At 37.0% G+C, this 17849-nt stretch overlaps 1 protein-coding gene across 1 annotated transcript in view; it reads left to right on the forward strand.

The window, feature by feature from the left end:
• Positions 1–17849, forward strand: part of MROH9 (maestro heat like repeat family member 9) — a 112951-nt gene that overhangs the window by 44322 nt on the left and 50780 nt on the right. Inside the window, exons 9-15 of the mRNA XM_047754383.1 lie at positions 99–194; positions 5448–5597; positions 10262–10416; positions 12951–13116; positions 14351–14493; positions 15499–15636; positions 17244–17364. Coding sequence (XP_047610339.1) covers positions 99–194; positions 5448–5597; positions 10262–10416; positions 12951–13116; positions 14351–14493; positions 15499–15636; positions 17244–17364 — 969 coding nt within the window. The remainder of the gene's footprint in view (positions 1–98; positions 195–5447; positions 5598–10261; positions 10417–12950; positions 13117–14350; positions 14494–15498; positions 15637–17243; positions 17365–17849) is intronic.

A 17849-nucleotide genomic window follows, 5' to 3' on the forward strand; every position in this document is an offset into this window, starting at 1 on the left:
AAATAGCAATGTTATAGAAGGAACCTATAAGGATAGAATAAAAACCTTAAATTTTTTTCCTTAATGCAGTGGATATTACAAAAAATAAAAATACAAAGAATGATAGGCCTGGAAGTCATTGCCTTCTACCTGCTCCCTCTGATATAGAATTTCTACCCAAGATCTTACAAAGAGACAAAAGTAAAATTGCTCAGGTAACTTAGCCCCTACCTTATCCTATTGCTTTTGTTTCATGTGTGTTATTACTTCCAGTGGGAACTTATTTCAAAAATATATATTTTTTTAATAATTTTTTTCTGTTTTAAATTCAGTAATTCAAAGAGTAAATGATAAGGTATTTGGCTTCCTGATTTTATCTCTATTGATAAGAATTATGCCTATTATTCCTGAATATAGTAATTTATATCACTTATTTAATCCTACAGAATGCAAATGAGGTATGTTTTCCTAGTTGTTATTCTTCTTTTTGTGTGGCTAATAAGCCACTAAATAGGGGGAACTTCTGATTTTCTAATAAAATGAATGATGTCAACAATTAACAGCCTTTTCAATGCTATTATAATTTACTCAGCAAATATCAAATAATGTGATTTATATTTTGTTTTTAAAAACTATTAAATTTTTAAAAATTAGGTTTAAGCAAGAAAACTCAATACCAAGTAAATCATTTTTACATTAAACCAACCCTTGGGGAAAAACATGAGGCTTTATAACTATATATAACCCCTCACCTTCATCAAAGTATAGGAACTTATTCATAGGGCTTGAGAAGTGGCCCATCACTGGATCTCAGGTTGTGCTGTCCAACAGATGGCCTTCTAGCTACATACATTGAGTCAACAGCTTAGCAAGGCTGCTGGGGAGGCCCTTTAGAGTAGCTCATCTGTTGAACTGGGAGAGTCCTATAGTTTTAGGTGGGATAGAATTGTGGGAGACTGAGGAGATGTAGAAGCAATATATCTCATATAATATGATAAAAAAATACTGCATAGATGTCCTAAATATGCATCTGCATGACAGTGCATCTTTCCAAAATCAAACATTATTCTTAATCCATGTCCTCTCAAAATACTATAAGCCTAGGAGTTCCCATTGTGGCTCAGTGGGTTAAGACCTCGTCTTTACCTATTGACCAAAAAAAGCTATTATGCCCCATCCCTTTAATGGGGATCCAGAAATATTGAGTACTTTCTGTATTTGAGAGAATGGCATACATACACAGAAAGAAAATTTTGGATATATGTTGTATATAGGTACATGTACAAAAGGAGAAAATGTAGCTCATTTATCTTTTTTTTAACTGAGAGACCCATAATATTGTGATTTTGTTCACAGCTTATGATCCATGGATATTTCTCTAACTTTAAAAATTAGATTGCTTGAATTGCAGTTATTGTTTATCAGTCATAGACATATGGGCCCTATTTTTTTTCCCTTCACTCTGCTTAATCCCTCTCTGAGAAAGAGAAAATCCATACCCTTGAATGACCCTGCCTCTCTTAGCCCATCTTCTCCTGCATTTTTGACATCTTTTGCTTGTTTTTGATTTGAGAAAACTAATTCCCAAAGCTAAAGAAGCTTATGATAATTTATAGTATTTGAATAGTTGAAATGGGGTAAAATCGATATTTTATATTTCCTCTTACTTTTATTTATTTATTCATTTATTTGGCTGTGTCCAAAGCATACTGAAGCTCCTGAGCCAGGAATCCAACAGACACCACAGCAGCAACATAAGCTGCTACAGTGACAACACTGGATACTTAACCCACTGTACACAAGGAACTCCAACAGTTCCTCTTAATTTATTTTTTTTTTGTGGGTTTGTCATATATGGCCTTTATTATGTTGAGGTAGGTTCCTGCTATGCCCACTTTCTGAAGGGTTTTTATCAGAAATGGGTGTTGGATTTTGTCAAAGGCTTTTTCCGCATCTGTTGAGAGGATCATATGGTTTTTATTCTTCAGTTTGTTAATGTGAGGTATCACACTGTTGGATCTGCGGATATTGAAGAACCCTTGCATCCCTGGGATAAATCCTACTTGATCATCATGTACAATCCTTTTGATGTATTGTTGGATGCTGTTTGCTAGTATTTTGTTGAGGATTTTTGCATAGATGTTCATCAGTGAAATTGGCCTGTAGTTTTCTTTTTGTGTGGAATCTTTGTCCGGTTTTGGTACCAGGGTGATGGTAGCCTCATAGAATGAGTTTGGGAGTATCCCTTCCTCTGCAATTTTTTGAAATAGTTTCAGAAGGAGAGGTGTTAGCTCTTCTCTAAATGTTTGATAAAATTTGCCTGTGAAGCCATCTGGTCCTGGACTTTTGTTTGTTGGAAGTTTTTAAATCACAGTTTCAATTTCAGTTCTTGTGATTGGTCCATTCATCTTTTCTAGTTCATCTTGGTTTAGTCTTGGAAGATTGTACTTCTCTAAGAATTTGTCCATTTCTTCTAGGTTTTCCGTTTTATTGACATATAGTTGCATATAGTAGTCCCTTATGATCCTTTGTATTTCTGTGGTGTCCGTTGTTACTTCTCCTTTTCATTTCTAATTTTATTGATTTGAGTCCTCTCTCTTTTTTGCTTGATAAGTCTGGCTACAGGGTTATCAATTTTGTTGATCTTTTCAAAGAACCAGCTTTTCGTTTCATTGATCTTTTCTATGTTTTGCTTTGTTTCTATTTCGTTGATTTCTGCTCTGATCTTTATGATTTATTTCCTTCTACTAACTTTAGGTCTTGTCTGTTCTCTCTTGAGCTGCTTTAGATGTAAAGTTAGCTTGTTTCTTTGAGCTTTTTCTTGTTTCCTGAGGTGGGCTTGTATTGCTATAAACTTTCCTCTTAGAATGGCTTTTGCTGCATCCCAAAGGTTTTGGAGTGTCGTATCTTCATAGTCATTTGTTTCTAGGTATTTTTTTAATTTCCTCTTTGATTTTCAGTGATCCATTGGTTGTTTAGTAGCATGTTGTTTAATCTCCACGTGTTTGTGTTTTTTGCGGTTTTTGTCTCCACGTATTTGTGTTTTTTGCAGTTTTCTTCTTGTTGTGGATTTCCAGTTGTATGGAGTTGTGGTTGGAAAAGATGCTTGATATGAATTTGTTTTCTTAAAGTAACTGAGGTTGGATTTGTAGCCCAGGATGTGATCAATCTTAGAGAATATTCCATGTGCACTTGAGAAGAATGTGTATTCTGTTGCTTTTGGATGGAATGCCCTATAAATATCTATTAAGTACATCTGGTTTAATGCATAATTCAGGGCCTGTGTTTCCTTATTGATTTTCTGTCTGGTTGATCTGTCCATTTCTATAAGTGGGGTGTTAAAACCCCCACTATGATTGTGTTATTGTCGATTTCTCCTTATAAGGTTGTTAACAGTTGCTTTATAATTGTGGTGAACCTATGTCAGGTGCGTAGATATTTAAAATTATTACATCTTCTTCTTGGATTGATCCTTTGATCATTATGTAATGACAATCTTTGTCCCTTAAAATATTCTTCTTTAAAGTCTATGTTGTCTGTTATGAGTATTGCTACTCCAGCTTTCTTTTGATCCCCGTTTGCATGGAATATTTTCTTCCGTACTCTTACTTTCAATTTGTATGTGTCCCTAGAAGTGAAGTGGGTCTCTTGAAGACAGCATATATATGGATCTTGTCTTTGTATCCATTCAGCCAGTCTGTGTCTATTGGTTGGGGCGTTTAGTCCATTAACATTTAAGGTAATTATTGATATGTATGTTCTTATTGCCATTGTATTAATTGCTTTTGATTTGTTTTTGTTGATTTTTTTCTTCCCTTCTTCTCTTGTTCTCTCCTTTTGTGGTTTGATGACTATCTTCAGTATTGTATTTGAGTTGATTTTTCTTTGTTTGTGTATCAATTGTAGATTTTTGGTTTGCAGTTATTCTGAAGTTTTGATATGAGTCTATATCTGTATGAGATTGTTTTAAGTTGTTCTCTTAATTGCAAGTTCATCTCCAGTTTGTACCCACCACTTCTCATGATTTCTGATTTTGGTGGTATACTTGTGCATGGATGATTTTGTATTTTTACTGTATATATACCTTTACTGGTGAGCCTTGTCATTTCCGGAAGTATTGTTTCCTGTTGCTGTCTTTTCTTTTCTGCCTAGAGAAGTTCCTTTGTATTTGTTGTAAGGCTGATTTAGTGTTGCTGAATTCTTTCAGCTTTTGCTTATCTGCGAAGGTTTTGATTGTTCCTTCAAATCTGAATGAGCGCCTTGCTGGGTAAAGTAATCTTGGTTGGAGGTTTTTTCCTTTCATCACGTTAAGTATATCATGCCACACCCTCTGGCCTGCAGAGTTTCTGCTGAAAAATCTGCTGATAACCTTATTGGGGTTCCCTTGTATGTTATTTGTTTCTTTTCCCTAGCTGCTTTCAGGATTTTCTCTTTGTCTTTAATTTTGGTCAGTTTGATTAATATGTGTCTTGGGGTATTCCTCCTTGGGTTTATTTTATATGGTACTCATTGTGCTTCCTGGATTTTAGTGAGTGGTTCCTTTCCCATGTGAGGGAAGTTTTCAGCTATATCTCTTTGAGTATTTTTTCTGTCCCCTTCTCTCTCTCTTCTCCTTCTGGCACCCCTATAATATGGATGTTGGTGTGTTTAATGTTGTCCCAGATTTCCCTGAGACTCTCTTCATTTGTTTTCAATCTTTTTTCTCTTTTCTGTTCTGAATCCATAATTTCTACTAATCTGTCCACCACCTTGCTTATTCGTTCTTCTGCTTCCTGTATTGTACTGTTAGCTGCCTCTAGTGAATTTTTTATTTCAGTTATTGTAGTTTGCATCTCTTCTTGTTTAAGTTTTAAATCTTGTATCTCTTTTCTCAGTGTTTCCTGTAAGTTATCCATCTTTGCCTCCAGTTTATTTCCAATGTCTTGCATCATCTTCAGCATCAATAATCTAAAGTCTTTTTCCTGGAGGCTGAGAATCTCCTCCTCACTTAGCTGATTTTCTGGGGTTTTTCCTTTCTCCCTCATCTGAGTTATAGTTCTCTGTCTTTCCATTTTTATAGGTTTTTGGTGTGGTGACCTTTCTACAGATAATAGAGTTGTGGCTTTTCTTACTTCTGGTGTCTGCCCTCCATGTCAGTTCCTCTTAATTTTAATCCCATGCTTTGTTATTTCTCCCAGAGCCAATTTAGTCATATGAAAATGTTCTAATCACATTGTCAGAAGAAAAAAATGTTAAAAATATAATTTAATCTGAATTATAGTCATCTTAATAGCAACACAGTTTGTAAAATATAATTTTTAGTATTTTTAATGGAGGAAGAGGTCCACCATAGCAAAAGCACCTAGGACCCACAAAAGTCATGTGGCCCTGCTTGGCCCTGAAACTTCCCCTAGAATGTCTCAGTTCAGCATTTTTCTTCTGTTGATATAAGTAAGCCCTGAGATCATGGCTTTCTTTTTTGCTTTCAGATCGTGGGACAAACCTTATTGCCACCCTTGCTAACTGACTTTGTGTGGAGTCTCCTGATGAGACTCTCTGCCACTGATCATAAAACTGCATCTGAGGCAGCAATCATGCTGAAATTGACTCTGGAATATCATGCCCATAAGGTCACCATGGTAAGATATTTGACAATGAATGGGAGAATGCAGAGTTTACTCTTTAATGTGCTTTCCCTGTCTTTGTTATTTGCCTAGTTCTGTCCACATATAGTTCTACTTGTTGTTCATTCTGTCTCTTCAATGAAATGACACTTTTTATGTAAAATATTTCAAGCATACAGAAAAATTTCAAAAATAATGTAATGAACACTCACACACCAATCATGTCAAAGTGTAACATTTTGCTTTACCTGCTTCAAAGTTTAAATAAATATATTAACAACAATAAAATTGTACAGCCATAATTGAAATCCCCTGTGTAACCATTAAGGAAAGTTTTAAGAACCCTCAGTTTACTCTAGGGCTGGCCACATAATTTGTGGGGCCCAATGCAAACTAAAATGTGGGGCTTCTTATTCAAAACATAGAAAAAATACTGTTAAAAGTACAAGCATATGAATATTATTTTCCTTTTCTCCACAGTGTCTATCTCTCAATCTGTCATGGAGTTTTTTTTATTTTCTAAGTTAAAAAAAAACATAACAACTAAAAGTTTAAATTATTAGTATGGGGAGTTCCTTTCATATCTCAGCAGTTAATGAACCCAACTAGGATCCAAGAGGACGCAAGCCCAATCCCTGGCCTCACTCAGTGGGTTAAGGATCCAGCATTGTCATGAACTGTGTTGTAGGTGGCAGACATGAATCAGATCTCGCATTGCTGTGGCTGTGGCATAGGCAAGCAGCTGTAGCTCTGATTTGACCCTTAGCCTGGGACCTTCCATATGCCACAGACATGGCCATAAAAAGCAAAAATAAATAAATAAATAAATAAATAAATAAATAAATAGCATGAATTTTGCCATCCATCTTTATATTGTGCAATGCCAGTTACAGATGCAAATATAAAAGCACTAAACTTAACCAAAGACTGAATTCATATTTCATATCTTATATAGGCAAATGCATTTAATTCTTACTAAAAGAAACACTACACAAAACTAACTTAACTGTATTTATTTCCTTTCTTGTCATTCATATATTCTATTAACATTCTGTATCTTCATCTTATTCATGAGTAAGGAAAGATTGAAAGGAAAAGATTTTATGAATTGTTGCATCTTTCTCTTTCGTCCTATGTTGTCATTTTCAGCCCAAGTGGTTGAGGCATCAGTAAATGCTTATCTTATACCCGCTTTGATTTCTCACTGAATCTCTACACATCATAGATCCACTGGAATTCTATGCACTTGGGGCATTGTGAACGCTAACTGTGAATGGGCTGCAGGAACCACTGCTGACTCACATATTGCACTAATCTCCCCTGTTCACACACATATATGTTCCATTGTCCCATGAGATTTCACTTATGAAACACAAGCTCAAGGAAAAGCTTGTTTAAAATCTCAAGATGGTTATGGCTGAGGATGAAACAAAATGAGGGACCTCTGAATGTGGGATCCTGTGCAAATGCATAGGTCACATGCCCATGAAACCAGCCCTAATAGTGACAGAAGGGATGAACTCCCAGTTCCCTCTCCTGACACAGCAGTGTTATGTTTTTGCACATAAACTGAGTTCTTGCACTCAAATTCAGAGAGCCAGGAAGCAGAAATAATCCTTCTTGAAAACTTCCATGCTTCTAAAGACAGGAGCATTTAGAAAGGTAAGCAGAATCAAAGGAAAAACTGGAGGGCATCAGTCATTTCCTTGACAAAATGAAGTCTTCTAATGCAGTGAGAAAGAGAAACTAGATATCAAGACCTGGAGATGAAGAGAAGCCAAATGGAAAACAAATGTGTAAAACTAGCCTACATTACAATAAAATCATTAAATACAGAGAGAAAAACTGAACAAAAATGGGGTTTGGTGACTTATCTCCCCACCCAGCTCCTACGAACAATTGAAGTATTGAATATAGAGAAGTATTGAATATAGAGAACTATTGTCTTCAACAGGGTTACATTCTAAAGTCAGTTAAAATGAAAAATTGCTATAAAATTATCTGGAAAATCTCCTGAATTGCACATAGGTTTGTGGGAAATCTCTAAATAAATCTAATACAGCAAGTCTTTCCTTGAGGATGGAAGGAAATCACCACTTCTACAATTGATAATAAAGAAACATAGCAGGCTTGTTTTAGGAGCATGCTGAATTTTAAATAGTAGGAGAAGGATGAGAAAAAAATGCTCTAAACCCAAGAGTTAAGAGAGACTGGAGAATAACGGTTTTATATTCACCTTGGAACGCACGTGGTAGGACAAATATTCTACACTAAACACTTCATTTTTCTTTGTTTAGAGGGTTATGCATAGTAATTCAATTATGTGTAATGCAATTGCAATGGAATGTAAATTTACATCATCCAACTTTTCTGCTTATGATTGCTGAGAATTGTTTTCAAAATAAGAAATGAGATGACCTGGATGGATTACATTTGATGTTGTGGTTTTCATTTTTTTTAGGGCTGCACCCATGGCATATGGAGGTCCCCAGACCAAGGGTCGAATAGCAGCTGTAGCTGCTGGCTATGACACAGCCACAGCAACACAGCATCCGAGCCTCGTCTGCGACCTACACCACAACTCACAGCATTTTTGGATTCTTAACCCACTGAGCAAGGCCAGGGATTGAACCTGAGTTCTTATGGATGCTAGTCAGATTCATTTCCACTGAGTCATGATGGGAAATCCTTGATGTTGAATATACAATTCATTTGAGAAAAATTCCAGCTCTAGGTAAAACTCTCCTCATTCAAACATGATTAAAAGGGGAAAAATAAACAAACAATGGGCCTATAAAAAACTTACAAGATTAGGACTCAGTGTTTACCACTCTGGGCCATTCTTTCAACACAGAGCTCACTCTTTCAATGTAGAGATTCAAGTTTCCTTTAATTGTCATAAAGTTTTTTTGAAGTATGTTGTTCTGCTGTAATTCTGTTTCATTATTTTGACTTTCTTTTTAAAGGACTTGAATTATACATATGCTTTCTGAATTGATTGATTGTGTGTGTGTGTGTGTGTGTGTGTGTGTGTGTAAACGTATTTGTCTTTTTGCCTTTTCCAGGGCCGCTCCCATGGCATATGGAGGTTCCCAGGCTAGGGGGGTCTAATCAGAGCTGTATCAACCAGCCTACACCAGAGCCAAAGAAATGTGGGATCTGAGCCACGTCTGTGACCTACACCACAACTCACAGCAACGCCAGATCCTTAACCCACTGAGCAATGCCAGGGATCAAACCCATAACCTCGTAGTTCCTACTCAGATTTGTTAACCACTGAGCCACGACAGGAATTCCAGCTTATAAATTTTATATGATGACATCTACTCTCCCCCAAACAACCTTCTTTAAAAAATAGGTATTCTCCCCCATCAATAAAAGCGTAGGTTGGGAAGAGACCATGATGGCAGAATTGGAAGGCTGTGAGCTCACTTCCTCCAACAGGTACACCAAATTACAACATAGCTTCCATTTATGATAAAGACCAGAAAACTAGAAGAAAATATATTTTATGAGTAAAGAATTAAAGAAGGAACCACAATGAGAGAGGTTGGCAGGGGCAGAGACACTGTATTGTCAGGATCCACATCCCCAGGTAGGTGACCCCCAACCTGGGAGAGAATGACAATGTCAGAGGTTCTCCCCAAGGGGCAAGGTGTCTAAAACTCACATTGGGGTACCCAGCCCTCAGAACATCTGGATTTGAAGGCCAGTGGGCTTTCTTCTAGTAGAGCCCTAAGGCAGAAAAAAAAAAGACTTCATTATTAAGGATATAGGATATACACTAAATCTCACCTGCTCCAATACCCAGAGCAGAAGCAGTCATTTGAAAGGATCCTGAGTCAAACCCACCTGCTGTTCTTAGAGAACTTCCCAGAGAGGTAGGCAGCAACTTGGACTCACCTAGGGACACATGCTCTGGTGAGTTGTGGGGATGACATGTACAGTGTGGGAAACATACATAGTCAATAATAATGTAATATCTTTGCATGGTGACAAGTGGAAATAGATTTATCATAATGATAATTTTGCAATGATATATAGAAATATGGAATCACTATGTTGTGCACCAGGAAGCACACAGTGTTCTAGGTCAATTACACTTCAAAAAAAAGGAACATCAAAACAAACTCATAGGAAAGGAGATCTGATTTGTGGTTACCAGAGGTGCGGGGGGAGGGAATTAGATAAAGATAGTTTAAAGGTATAAATTTCCAGTTAGAAGACAAGTAAGTACTAGGGATATAATGCACAACATGATAAATGTAACACTGCTTTATGTTATGAAAGTGGTTGAAAGCATAAATCACAAGAAAATATTTTTTCTCTTTTATTTTAGAACTTTATGAGATGACAGATGTTCATTAAATTTATGAGAATCATTTCATGATATATCTAAATCAAATCAATATGCTATACACCTTAAACTTATACAGTGCTTTGTATCAATTATATCTCATTAAAACTAGAAGGAAAAATGCATAGATTTATTTCTAACTCAAATAAATATTTTCATTGTGTAGTAACACACATAAATATGCTTTCCACTAGTGCTTATTTTTGTGTTAGTTGCTACCTTGGTCCTTCTAAGAACTGATTCTTATGTCTAAGAAATTCTTCAGTTTAGAAGTGGCTGTGGAACAAAAGACTCTTGTTGACATGTGAAATTGTTTTTCCAGGTGTCTAAAATTGTGGATGCTATTTATAAGAAATTGTATGGGAATGCTTCTCAGATTATGAAACAAACTATGCTGAGGGTCATCACCTTGTTGACACGTACTTCACCAAAGAAGGTTATCTTTCAACTTATGGATTATCCAGTCCCAGCAGACAAGTAAGGCCCCTTGCCCCTTTCACAGGGTTTGTTCACATCTCCAGAGTTAGATGGACCTGGATAAGTCAGATCTAATTTCTTTTTTCTGAAAGAGAACATCTATTTTCATGCCACATAGGATGATTTTAAGGCTTAAAGTATTAGCCATGTGTTCATAAAACACATGGCACACAGTAAACCATCAAGAACAATCTACAAAACAGAAACAGATCATGGGCAGAGAGCAGACTTTGTTGCCAGGAGAGAGTGGGGGAGGAGTGGCATGGATGGGGAATTTGGGGTTAGTAGATGTAAACTGTTACATTTAGAATGGATAAGCAAGGAGGTCTTACTGTACAGTATAGGAAACTATACCCAATCTCTTAGAGTAGAACATGATGGAAGATAGTATGAGAAAAAGAATGTATATATGTGTTCTGCTGCATATCACACATTAAAAAGACCTCTCCTCAAAGTGATCATGTTTTTTCCCCATATGTGATAAATTCCTAGTGTTTTTTTCTCATTTATGAAGGAGAGACATAAGGTATTTCCACCTACCAATAAAATTTAAAATTCCCAGGAATAATTGGGAGTCCTCCATCCCTTAACAGTTTGTCTGAAATTCATGATCCATAGTAATGAGAAATATTTAAGAAGAAAGTATGTTAATGTGAGCATACAGGACACTATGCATCTAACAGTCATGTTATACAAGCTTATTAAATCACTCAATTTCTATAGTTTGTACATTGGAAAGAAGGGTATTACTTCTCTACTAGTAACAGTGTAAAAGGCAGGAAATTACATTATGGAAAGGATTCAAGCTTTGGAAACAAATGAATATGAATTGCATCCCAACCTTGACTGTTGCATCCTCTGTGACATAATGTTTCATAAAATTCTTGATCCTCAGTTTCCTCATCTGTGAAATGAGGAATGTTCTTTCTATCTACACAGATGTTATATGGATTTAATTAGTTAATGTCGGTAAAAGGGCAAGGAATTCAAAAAATACTAAACCAATTACATGACTGACTTTCTTTCATCAATGGAAAGATTGCACTTTTTAGGAAGTTTAAGCTCATAAAGTATCTTAATACTTAAAAAATTCCTAGAAACTAAAAATATAACACCCAGTGTTTTCTCATTCAGGAACTAAGTAACCACTGTGTGTGAATATTACCAGCTTTCACACATTTTGTTGATGAGAGTGAACATAAAATATAAACTGCCACTGAATCCATCACAAACAGTATGTACTGAGGAGGTACAGAAAGCAAGCATAGTTAGAATTGTGTAAAACTTAAAATAGTCACCAGCAGGTCTTCTGCAATAGTATGTAAGGATTGAGGGAGAAAAGACTGGGATTTGTAAGGTAAGGTAAGATTAAACAAAGAAACAAAATGAAGATCTGATCAGCCAGAAGTTGTGATCAAGAGGTAAGAGAACAGGACAGGGCTTGGGAAATTTGATGTCCATATGGTTCTAAGCATAGTTCTATGAATAAGCCCTTCAGGCAAAAGCAATTGAGTAATGGGGATCTATAGAGCTGAGTATGTCCATGGTCTGAGGGAACTGGCCCCTACGATGAGCAACCTACGTGCAGAGAGAAGGAGCCACAGGGTTCACAATCCAGCATGGCTTGACAACATATTAAGAATACACCAACACACAGGTGTGTAGCAGTTTAAGAGGAGCAGTAGTAAGAATAATCTTGAAGAGTGGTGAGTATGTAAGGAAAGAGCTCAGGAACTAAAAGCTGAGAAGCCAGGGTTTCAGTCATAGTTATGTCACTGACTAAATGTGTGTTAGTTGGAAATATGGCTTATTTTTAAATTTAATTTTCTTTTTTTCTTTTCTTTTCTTTTTTTTTTCATTTTTTGCTTTTTAGGGCTGTATCCATGGCGTATGGAAGTTCCCAGGCTAGGGAGTTACAGCTGACAGCTTACACCACAGTCACAGCAATGTGGAATCCAAGCCACTACTGTGACCTATACCACAACTTAGGTCAACACCGGATCCCTAACCCACTGAGCAAGACTAGGCATTAAACCCACATCCTCATGGATACAGTCAGATTCGTTTCTGCTATGCCACAATGGGAACTCCCTAATTTTCTAATTTCAAGTTATATAGTTTTTTATTTAGTTAGCTTTTCCCTAACATCCAATTGATATATTTGTATATTAATTTGTATTTCCATACCAGGTTTAAAATATTCTGTTATCCTTGGACAGACAAGGTAATAAGGTGGGAGAAAAGAGTAGGGGGTAGAGAAAGTTGATCAGTACCTGAAATTGAGCTGGACAGATATTTAAACAGCAGTAAGGAATAAACTTGCAGACTTATAGACTATATTTTCCCTAAAACCTTATTAAAATTCTGTTTTCAAGAACAAGAAACTTAATGTGACTATCAATTGGTTTTGGATTTTTCTACCATGTCTTTGCTCTGTAAAGATGTAAAATAAGCCACTTTTTCTAACTCATGTCATAGTGTTGAGTAGGAAACGAAAAACCTGTGATTCCTATTATCGGGGGCTGTCTTTACAGCACTTTGATACTGATGTGGCATGCAGCTGGCTCTGAGGCAAGTGTGGCCCCTCATGTGCTGAAGACAATTTTATTGATACTGAAAGGAAAGCCTGGGGAAATGGAGGAAAGAATAATGGAAAGAAGACGTTTTTCTCTTGATGCAACTAATATGATGCCTGTGGCGGTAAATAATATGATATGTATTTATTTTTCTTAATGTTGTTTTCTTATTGTGAAAATTCCTGCCTTCTCACAGATTCATTCATACTTCCTTGACACAGTCTGGCTCTCATTCATTCATTCACTCATTCATTCATTCAACACATATTTATTGAGTGCCTACTTGTGTCATACCCTAATCCATTAAGCTTTTATTCTGGTAAGAGACATAGACAATGAATGACAATTTTTAAAAAACTGTCATATGTCAGATGATATAAAGCTTGGAAGAGATGCAAAGTGGGGTGGGGAAAAGAAAGTGATGATAATATAAAGCTTAGAAGAGAGACAAAGCAGGGTGGGGAAAAGAAAGTGACGGGAAAGGTTTAGATAAATTGGTCAGGGCAGTTTTTGCTGCTGCAGTGACATCTAATCAAAGACATGAATGAAGTGAGGAAGTGATCCTTGCAGATTTCTGGGCAAAAGTGTTCTAGACAGAGAAAGACAAAAGCCATGTAGTGACAGAAGCTTGCCTGGTATGTCAGTAAAGCAAGGAAGCCAAAACATCTGGAGAAAATGGACCAAGGATGAAAGTATAGGAAATGGTATCAGAGAAATAGCCACCAGCCAGATCACATAGGCTTTATGGACATTGAGGGTCTAACCTCATTTGTGTCCATCATTATACATTCCCCAAGGACCAAAATAGCCACTCCTGAAAGTACATTCAAGTCTTTCAGAGACACAATAGACAAAAGTGGATAATGCTCTAAAACTGTGACATGGTGGAATATGTTTATCTTATGTGGGGGTATTGCAATGGTCAATGGGACAAGCAATTTGTTAGTGACCTAGCCTGCCCCTCCTTAAATATCTCACCACTTTGGATAGTTGACACATGGGAAGGACCTGGATTATTGGTAAACTATTCTTTATGGCCACATATGAAGGGAGCCTTGAGAGGTATACCCTCCTGGGGAATCAGCTTGCTTCCTGCTGATTTGGTGGCCAGGGCCTGTTAATAGTGCTTTGGGAGCCCATTGTCATGGAATGCTTGGCACAGTTCTTGCTTCAAAACAGATTTAGTAACTGCTATTGAGCTGTGTTGAATGAATGAATACATATGCATGCTTCAGGCTTCCTTCAAGGAGTCTGGAGAAGGGGTCACGAAGACCCTCTCTTACCACTTTCCTCACCATAGATGATTGTGTTTAAAGGGAGATGGTTACATTCTTGACTTCTCTTTCCTTCTCTTATAGGCATCCCAGGCCCTGTGCACATTGCTGCCTGTTGGTTCTTACAAGAAAGCAGTGGCCCAGTTTTTCCCCCAGCTCTTAATGGCCCTCATGCTTCAACTGTTTTACAGCAGCAACCTGAGACTGATGACAGAGGACAGGCCTTTGTGAGACTATAGTTGTTTCAGACTGAAAGAAATGAGCTCCCAGCTGTCAAGTGTTTCTACCCCTTTGGGTTCATGTGGGGCTCTATAATCCCATGTGCAGTGTACTCATTTATTACAGTTTTCTCTCCTCTGAAGGGTAAAGTGCTTTCAGTAAAGTAACTATCCTAAATACCTAGAAGATAGCTAGGGCCTTCCCTAAGTGTGTGTAGTGTATAAAGGAACTACTCCCACAGAACACAGTTTATTCCTTCCATGAAGGGAGGCTACCACAGAGAGAGAGGACAGAGAAGAGCAACAGATCCAAAGTTAGACATGTTCAGACTCTGCCATTTACTCTGATAGTCATCTCTCAGGGCAGATTACACATAAGATAAAGCAATGTACACAAATGTGCTTTGTGAACTATAAAGTTGTTTTGTGGTAAGTGATGTGATTCTGGGTTTATGAGAACATGCAGTCATTCTGTTCACATAAAGTAGGATCTAGCTCTTATCTTTCACACAGTATTCTTTGCTACTCTTCAGGGAAATCTCAACCCAAATATCTGCTATTTGTCCTCATCTGGTGTGGACTTCTATGCAAGGCAGAACTGTAAAACACAATCAATCACATTAAGAGATTTAATCTACTCTAATCTCCATTTCTGTAAGCAGACATACACCAAATCATCCTAAGTAGATGAGAATGTATTATTATCCAAAGAAGAAAATCAATAGGTACCTTTAGCATGTTTTCACATCATTTAACATATTTTTCTAATAAGATGTTAGTAAACTAATAAACTAATAAGGTTCTCTATGATTAATTCTAGATTTTACATGCTACAATTTCACTTTAACTTTGCATCTCATGTCCTATTAATCAGGGGAAATGAAGAGCATTTAGTAGTCCCTTTCCCAAAACTGACATCCTGTCCAACATAGAATGAAAGGGCAGATTCCCTCTGTATTTGGGTGTGTGGAGGCCACTGGCAGGTGATGATTTTCCTTTTCTTTGGGGCCTTAGCTATGCCCGAGATGCCCTGCGAGTTCTGCTGAATTGTTCTGGACTGCAACAGGTGGACACTGCTCTAAAGAGGAAGAATTGCTGGAACCAATTTTCCCAAGTACTGTTTCACCATCACGGAGTCTACCTTATTGCCAAGTAAGAACAGGGGTTCTGTAATGTATCTTTGGTCTCTTTCCCCTACCCTATTGTTCTTCAGTTAAACCATGTGGGAACACTGTCAATATCCACTCCAACTTCCAAATCTCTCCTAATGATCTGAATTGTGGTTTGACTTCTACTTTTTCACTTATTTTGAGAGGTTTTTATTTCAGGATAATTTTTCCTTGCCTTACCCTCTTATTGATGATATAGAATCCAAATTATCCTCTCTCCATAGAACAGGTGGATATAGATAACTAGAGATGAATCTGCTTTTTCCTTTACTCTGTCGTTAGCTGATTCCTGCTCTGCATGCATCAGCCAGCTATAAATGTGCTTCATTTTAAAGAGGTCTAATCAAAACCTGTGATCAATGAGATAAATAATTTTGGGATATAACGGAAGAGGATTTTTGTTTTTCTTGTACCAGAAAGTTTTTTTTTTTTTTGTAGTTCACCCATTAGTGCATAGCAAGCATCTGATTTTATGATCAGATTTTCTGATTAAGAATCAAGATAAATGGCCTTAACAACACAATAGACCATTTGAAGATGTAACTGACCCAGAAAGTACAGTCTGTATGGTTTCTGAGCTCTTGGTGCTTTTAAACCACACTTTATTTGTATAGAGATTTGAAGAACACATCTCATTTTATCAAAGTGTAGTATACCATCACCTTGCAAATAGAGTCTATCCTTAGTGCCTTAGTACATTTGGATCTTCTTACTCAAAATGTGGTCCACACATCAGCAGCAACAGCATCAACTGGGAGTGAAACATGTAGAATCTCATGGTCCATTCCAGACCTACTGAATCAGAATCTGCATTTTAGCAAGATCCCTTAGTGATTTGTAAGCACATTCCAATTTGAGAAGCACTGGTTTAGAATACCAACTTGAAGTCATCAAATGGAATCTCTATTACATCATCCCTCCCAGTCCTGCAAATCTAATCCAGGCCAGCATGTCAGAATAAATGTGAGCCTAGCCATGGCCCAAGTATATTATAGAGAACTACTCAGTGAATCAGGGCTCACCGCTTCTCCCAAGTAACCCAGGATAGACCCAAACTCTGTTCTTTATTATGTCATTCAAAGGAAGGATTTGGCAAGAAACCGCAAAGGTGACCTATGTGGCCATCCTGGATTGCCAAGATATTTATTTTGTGCTATTTTTTTTCTCCATTTGGTCAGTCATAGATGGACGCTCAGATATGGATAACTAGAGATGAATCTGCTTTTTCCTTTACTCTGTTTGTTATTAGCTTATTCCTGCTCTGCAGGCATCAGCCAGCTATAAATGTGCAATAACATAGGGAATTCTGCACCATGGCACAGGTTGGAAGATATAGGAAAGAGGGGCAACATTAAGGAAAGAGGTATTATCAGTGATCCAGGTATTACACACTCCCTCAGAGTCTGCATAGAATTCATAATGAGACTGCAGTTTACCTTGGATTAGGGAATATTCAAGAATATCTTTCTCTTTATCTGAGTGATACAAAACATGAGGATAATGGCTCCCTCTTTTCTACTATTAGCATTTTTTGGTGTAGGGAATGTTTCCATTGTCTTTGCTAGTTCAATGCCTTATTCTCTTTTACAGAACTCTCAGTGAATATAACTTTCCACAGTTTCCAGAGACTTTGCATTATCTCTACAAGCTCTCTGTGGAAGGTCCTAGAAGATCAGAAGACAGTGTCATCACAATAATATTCCTCACTGAAGTGAGTTTTATTTGGAGACTGTGAAAAGCTAGGTTCTCCTTCCCTTTCCTTGTCCAAAATTAAATCAAAACTCTTAACATTTAATCTCCCTCTCTGAATATTGATTCTTACCAAGAGTTAAGACAATGAGAGATATCTGAAGCTAAGGGGATAAGATGGAAATAGATCTGAATTATGAAAGGATTGTCCCTTTAGACTGCTCCAGGAGTTGACCTTTGTAGTTTCCTAGTGGGGGGGGGGGGTGCACAAACTAATTATTTTTGTAATACCAGTTCATATATATCTGCATACTTGTTAAAGTATATATGAATAATTGAGTTTACTAAAGAGAGCAGGTAATATCTGGGATCCAAACAATACTTCAAACTGGGAAAAAAAAGAAATGGGCTAAATACTGGGTAAAAAAAAAGATGAGCTATATTATTTTGCATATGAATGTCACATCAAATATTGGAAAACTACACCAGAGCCAAGCAAATTGAGGC

The sequence above is a fragment of the Phacochoerus africanus genome, chromosome 11 (assembly GCF_016906955.1).
Source record: "Phacochoerus africanus isolate WHEZ1 chromosome 11, ROS_Pafr_v1, whole genome shotgun sequence".
NCBI lineage: Eukaryota > Metazoa > Chordata > Mammalia > Artiodactyla > Suidae > Phacochoerus > Phacochoerus africanus.